The sequence below is a fragment of the Xenopus tropicalis genome, chromosome 7 (genome assembly GCF_000004195.4).
Source record: "Xenopus tropicalis strain Nigerian chromosome 7, UCB_Xtro_10.0, whole genome shotgun sequence".
NCBI lineage: Eukaryota > Metazoa > Chordata > Amphibia > Anura > Pipidae > Xenopus > Xenopus tropicalis.
Genome location: NC_030683.2, coordinates 111,268,260 through 111,275,652, shown reverse-complemented (window position 1 = coordinate 111,275,652; position 7,393 = coordinate 111,268,260). Strand labels below are relative to the sequence as shown.

The window sequence follows — 7,393 nt, the reverse complement described above, 5'->3', positions numbered from 1 at the left end:
GGAACTAAAGATGGCGGCTGCCATGTAAGTAGATGTAAGAATTAAGAGAGCTGCTGGAGGAATGGAGGATTCCTCGGTGTTTCTTCTGTGCTTGGCGGCCAGCAGTGGCGTCCCTCTGTACAGCAGGAGCAAGGGCAGCAGCCGGCAGGTAAGGGGGCTACAGTTACATAGTTACATATAGTTACATAGGGTTGAAAAAAGACCAGTGTCCATCAAGTTCAACCCTTCCAAGTAAACCCAGCACACCTAACCCACACCTACCAATCTATACACTCACATACATAAACTATAAATACAACCACTAGTACTAACTGTAGATATTAGTATCACAATAGCCTTGGATATTCTGATTGATCAAGAACTCATCCAGGCCCCTCTTATAGGCATTAACAGAATCTGCCATTACCCCATCTCTAGGAAGGGCATTCCCCAACCTCACTGCCCAGGGGTCCATCTCAGTATGTTCTGGGACTTATCTGTGGGCAATGGGCAATAAATGGTACAGGCCCCAATCCCCATCTTTAATTTGTCGTTGGAACAAATATCTAGTGGGAAATAATTAATTTTTCACCCCTCCTGATGGGGGCGCTCTGCCTTTATGATCTGGCCAAAGGGCTGGCAGCCTGGACGCTTGCCTGTGGGGGAACATTGTATGTTAATATTTCAAGCTGCTTTTACTTTTTCGCTCTGACCAGGCTATGCGACCCTACGTTTATACTCATTTTTCACTAGGATTTTTGGGGTGCAGTAGGGTTCTACCCAGAAGACCTAGACGAGGGCTATATGGCCATCAGGCTCTATCCTTCTCTGACCCCCACTTGAAGAAACCCTAGGGGAAGCTTCGGAAGCCGCCGTAGAATTGAGATGATGGAGGGTCTGAAGACCCTTGCCATATTGTGTCTTATGGCGAGGGTGTTGGGTATAGGGGGGCCCTTCCGGGCTTCAGTGAAGGAGACTCTGAAGACTCCACGGCCCTGTGGACTCATATGGCAACAGGATTCAGGAGATGTTTGAGCCTTGAGCAATAAAAATATACAACACAGGAGCACTCACTGGTAGACTCACTGGCGTGCTACACATGCATCACCCCCGGATGGGCATCGCTTCTTGCAATACTATTCCCAAGCATAGAGCAACAGCTAGTCGATTTAAAAATACAAAAGTCTTTATTATTATAGTAAAAGCATCATAGCAACATAATGGGCTCAACCCCACAACATACCCTGCTCGGCTTGATGCGTTTCGTGGCCCTTCCTCAGAAGCTGAGTCTTAGGACCCTTGCCCATATTGGGCCTTATGGTAAGGGTGTCGGGAATAGGGGGGCCCTCCCAGGCTTCAGTGAAAGAGACTCTGAAGACTCTACGGCCCTGTGGACCCATATAGCCACAGGATTCAGGAGATGTTAGAGTCTTCGACATTTGAAAGCGGTTCATTGATTTGCACCCTGCACGTGCACTTTGTATTTTTTGTTCTGAGCGCTTATTAGATACTAAAAGCACAACACTGAGCTTTCCAAACAAACAAAAGTGTAATGTTAGGTGGCAGTACCTTGTATCAGCTACATGCAGTCTCCAGAAATAAATACCAGGCCTTCTGTCTCCACCAGATCTATAATAATTGGTTTCTCCTGAATACAGAATCCTCCTTAAAGGAACAGTAACACCAAAAAATAAAAGAGCTTTAATGTAATAAAAATATAATGCACTGTTGCCCTGCACTGGTAAAATTGGTGTGTTTGCTACAGTAACACAACTCTAATTTATATAATAAGCTGCTGTGTAGCCATGGGGGCAGCCATTCAAGCTGGAAAAAAGGAGAAAAGGCACAGGTTACATAGCAGATAACAGATAAGTTCTGTAGAATACAAAAGTGTTTTAGTTGTTATCTGCTATGTGCCTGTGCCTTTTCTCCTTTGAATGGCTGCCCCCATGGCTACATAGCAGCTTATTTATATAAATTATAGTAGACTTTCTGAAGTAAACACACAACTTTTACCAGTGCAGGGCAGCAGCACATTATATTTTAGTTACTTTTATACACTTTCATTTTTTGGTGTTACTGTTCCTTTAAAAGATAACTAAATAACTAACTCAGTCTGAGCCCTAATAAGTGTCTGAACCCTTGCTGTCAGCATGAAGGTAGAGTTTTCGCAGTACAAGCACATATACACACAATAAGTCTTCTCTGGGCACCAGTAGTTGTTAAACTGGACTGATGGAATGTGGACACACACCAGACAGACCCCAGACTGTGGCAATACTCTCTCATGGGTCCAAGCCCCAATGTACATCATGCCCTTTTAGGTTTATTTCAAGGGATTTCCGTAGACCCGAGGCCATGCTCTTTAGCTCTTGGGTGCTAACACTCTGCCCTTCTCAGTGGAGCTTCTGAGTGTTCTGCTAAATACCTACCTCTCAATCCCAGAGGGGCTAAATTACCACTTGATATTTCTCATTCATGGGGTACCTCCTCCCCAACTTTCACTCAGGTTCCCAGCATCATCCACTCTGCTCCATGAGCAAAGACCAAAAGGGCTGACATCACCAGTATGGGGAAATCACCCAATTAGATGCCCTACTCTACCCACAGGACATGCTTTCCCCTTTAAAAGGGAACCTAGTTCCACCTATGCCCAACACAGAACCAGGATTCTGACCAAGGCCATAAAACATAAGCAGATGTGGTTGATGTGGTGACCAATTGTGGTGGACATTAAGAAGGAAACCCAGCAGAACTTTATAGGTAGTTCTAATATTGGGCACCGAGGGTGTTTGACCAGAGCTAGAGCTGTAGCCCTACACCCACCAACTTGACCTGTAACATCTTCACCTACTGCCCAACCAAACACCTGTCACAAAGCACAGGAGTGACATTGTCATGAAAGGATGGAAGGCAAGCAGAAAAAGTGTAGAGCTATCTGACCTAGGCCTGCGCCCTACCCACACCTGTATCTAATTGACCTATGCCCACTCTGAGCTGTATATTTTTGGTGAAAGGGGTCTTTTTTGTGCAGAATTCTGTAAAATGTTCAATTTAGTCCTTAATGCATTACTTATTATACTAAAACGTGAAATTTCTGAATTCTCCACTATTTGTAGATTTTCTTAAGAAATCTTTTCATTACAGTAGCGGTGCTTCTCCGTATAAGCGCTGTGGTACAACTCGACCAGCAGGTGTCAGTGTTGAGCTTCACTTTGCATTCTTCACATTACTGCATCCCTTGCATTGGAAAATTTTTATTTTTCTATACAATATTCCAAAAAATTACCTGAATAGTAGCAATATTATTGTCAAATACTAAGACACTCTGCTTATTTTAAAAGATTGTATAGTAAAAGGCACTCATACTTGCTCTTTCCAATTGCAAGTTAATGGAATATGGTAACTGATGTTTTCTGATGAGCTCTTTATACTTTTCCCATGCGCAAGGGCCCAAATTGTAGTCAAAGTGGACCGAACCAGCAGACACAACTAACTTAGAATGGGGAATTCAGTAGTATCGGTTTAGCCTTTAAATCCTTCTTAAAGACCCTAAATGCCATAGTAAAAAAGGAAGTAAAACATTTTAGTTTACCTGCTATCTAATTACCACCATATCCATGATTATTCCCTAACCATATTATTCCGTTTTTATGGTAGACTTAGAATACAGTGTTAGTTGCCCTTTAATTTCTACAGATATTTGAAAATGTAAAACAATGCACATTTCCCTTGTATTATAAGTATTGTTAGTGATGAGGCACCTATCATAGAGCATGTTGAACCTCTTTCAGCACAGACTAAGCATTATCATCACCTTTAAAGACGGTCATGGACTGTGGAGTGTAACGTGGACCTTTTTTTTTCCCTTTTTGTTCTAGTTGACTTTTTCCGTGATTGGATCACTGAATGGCGTGCACATGTTTGCCAGTAACCAGGATGTTCTGCTAACATCTACGTGCACCGAGAATACCAGGGTCGCCTGGAGAGCCTTTCACGACAGGTAATCCTTATTGCTATTTGGCCATGTGCTGTTTGTTTAGGTGCCTTTTTGTGCAGTACTTTTCAACCCTGAGTCACTAAAGCCTTCTGTTGTAATTATAAAGCCTCCTTTATCCTATCTCCAAACATCTAAGCTCTACCATCATCTGAGATTAAGTGTGATCATATATGATAACCCTCAGTGTTTCCCATGCTTAGAGTTCTGTGCAGCCCAACTGTTTCCATGTAGCAGGCCAATTATAGTGGATGCTCAGGGGGCCAGATTTTAATAAAATAAACTCCTGAATTAGTGTGGCTAGCAGAATCTGCCCCCTTACCGAAACCTCTAAAATGGACAACAGGGCAGTGGAGTTGGCACCCTGCCTCTCTGACCATGCCACATTTGGTGCCCAGGCTTCCTGCAGGTCAGCCTGAGTATGCACACTGGAATCTGACCTGGCCCTTGCTTCCATTGCCCATGCTTCTGGTCAGAGATAACAGCCAGAGAGCCTGGGCATCAGCTATGATGTTGCAAACAAGGCAACCACCCACCCTGGTGTGTTACTCTGCTTTAGCCTAAGCTAGCACCAATGTATTCTCTAGCACAGAGATTATACATCATTCACATCAGTCCCTGCCATAGTGGAGCTTGCAATCTTTTGGTCCCTATCCCATTCACAATTCAATTTTATCAGGTTGTATAGCTTGATAACAATATTGGCAAACCTCTCTCTCTAGAAAACATTATTCTAAGCAACTTTCCAATATGAATGTATTAAAAAAAATGTAGTGCTTTAAAAGTTATTTAGAAGTGTATGACTATGAAAATTTTCATTCATCCAGGTCATGGTATATCTAGTATAAATAAATCTAAAGCAACTGGACTTGTTACTTGTTAAGTAATCATTGAAGACGTTTCACTACTCATCCGAGCAGCTTCTTCAGTTCAACTGACTGGTATGGGAAGTCCTCAGCATATGGTCTCCTCAGGGGTACATACGCCGAGTACATATGCTGAGGACTTCCCACACCAGTCAGTTGAACTGAAGAAGCTGCTCGGATGAGTAGTGAAACGTCTAAACTTAGTTAGTCCAGTTGCTTTAGATTTATTTATACTAGATATGTAGAAGTGTAAGCAGTTGCTTAACTCCTGGTTGTTACTTTTTAAACAATGTTGCAAAGGTTAGTCTCCTTCAGGCAGGTCTGTTTGTCTGCTGCTTGTGTTACATTGTTTCAAATGCCAGAGCCCCTAGAGAATTAAAAGGACAGATAAACACTGCTTTCAGAAGCAATAATATATACAAATAACTGAAAATAACTGAAATCTTTAAAACCATTACAAATTTGTAATGAATGTATACTGCAAAGTTGCTTAGAATTCTCTTTTTTTTAGGCATCTCACCATGTAATGAGATGATTATTCAGTATTTTACAACCCGTGGATCACATTAACAAGAAAACAATGAGCCTGTGAATCCCAGGAAGTGACTTACGAGACCTCCATAAAATCTTTTGAAGGGCTTGGTGTCCCCAGCTCCACAGATCTGATCACTGAAAACAACAGGCAAATCTGTAGGAGCAGAAATCCATTGCTAGAATTTGGCCTGGACCATCCTATTGCCAGTCTTAATTATTATTATTATTATCATTTTTTAAAGCAACATATTCTGCAGAGCTGAACATAATGATCAGCATACATATATACTTATATAGTAGGTAATAAGGACCCTACCTGCAAGGCTTTACAGTATAAGGGAGCAGGTATAAATGAGTATAAGAATGTAAGTGTAAGGGAAAGTTTATGTTCACCATAGTCTGGCCTGAACCATAGACCTCTGTTGTTACACCATGATGTTTTGTACATAAGAAATAACCCCATGTATGTTCACTTTCCTGGGATATAAGTACTTGTTAGTCCATGTTACTTTTAAATCTGAATTATCTTGTTTATTTTGTTTACCCAGCATCCCCAAATTCTGTCTTAATGATTCATAATACTGTTTATATTCCCTTAAGTATCACATTAATTGTGATGTCCTCAGAAAGCGGAGCCAGCGAACTCTCACTAAACAGACTTCTGGAAAATGTTTTTAATGCAATGGTAAGTACCGGATCTATCCCTGCCCCATATGGATTAGACTAGATTTACTTTAGATTTACTTTAGATGTATTAGTGTAGTCGTTATGTCAGGGAAGGGCAAATAATGCCTCTGCTGGTGATGCGTAATGAAAACATGCAGCAACCCACTACATTCTAAAGGGGTTCAAGGTGTTGGTCAAAGAGGTGGTGGCTTATTCTAAGTTTAGCAGATCAGTGAAAGCTAACTGTATATTTGTTGCTATTGGCTGTTGGCACACACTTAACCCACATGCCAGCAATGGCATGGGCAACAAAGAGAATGTAAGGTTAATGGTACCCTTGTACCTAATTAGCCTAAAAACAACACTTTAAAGCACCTAAAACAGCATCCCAACATTACAGTCAGCTTACATGTGCTTTATCTGTGTGTATTTGGGCTTTAAATTTAGCATTTAGTTAAAGTTACAGCCCTTTGTGCATAACAGTAATGGTGAGAATTGTGGTCAAATATCCTCTTGCATTGAGCCCATCTAGTACTTGCCTACTAAACCTCCCTTCTACCCTAATTTTTCTCCTTCTCTTCAGCCATGCTGCCTCTTTTCCCAGGCCAGCAGCACTCAGCACACTGCACTGTAGGCTAGAAAGCAAAAGCAGCTAGGCTGATAGGAAACTGAAGCCTGTCCTTGCTTGTGTGAGTGCAGGGCTGTGATTGGCTATTCCTTTCCTACTGTGCTTCTGGCAGGGACCATTAGGTCACACCCACCCCTATTGCAAACACAGACAGGGACTGTAGCAGAGCTATAGGGAGCTCCCATAAAGGTGCCATTTTTAAAGATAATGATCATTTTTATCACAGAATAAAACCGGCACCATGTGTTATACACTATTGCCTACAATATTAGAGGGGTTTTCACTTGTCCTATATATCTCCTTTAAAGATTCATTTCAATGGCATGTGGAGCATAGAATGTTTAAATGCAATAGTATGGGCTGGACTGCCATTATGGGGCCCTAGGGGTTCCCATATGGAGCACAGAGGTCTAGTGAGGGTGCGATTTGGAAAAACATATATGTAGTGATGCGCAAATGTGTCCTGTTTTGATTTACCAAAAAGTTTGCGAAACAGCAAAAAGTCATGAAATATATTGAAGTCAATGGGCGTCTTTTTTTCACCCATTGGAGCCAATGGGCATTTTTTTCACAGTGAAATCTGCGGAAAAAGTTTGCTGGCATAACATATATGTGCTAGATATTTTTGGTGGGACACTAACAGTCTATTATCTGGAAACCCTTTGTACAGAAAGCTCTGAATTACAGGAAGGCTAACTCCCATAAAGTCCATTCTAATCAAAA

At 41.6% G+C, this 7,393-nt stretch overlaps 1 protein-coding gene across 1 annotated transcript in view; it reads left to right on the top strand.

Annotated features, from left to right (window-relative positions):
• The window catches only part of fuz (fuzzy planar cell polarity protein), a 29,334-nt gene continuing 21,941 nt past the window's right edge, over positions 1 to 7,393 (top strand). Inside the window, 3 exon segments of the mRNA NM_001040017.2 lie at positions 1 to 148; positions 3,861 to 3,982; positions 5,977 to 6,061. Coding sequence (NP_001035106.1) covers positions 62 to 148; positions 3,861 to 3,982; positions 5,977 to 6,061 — 294 coding nt within the window. The 5' untranslated portion in view covers positions 1 to 61.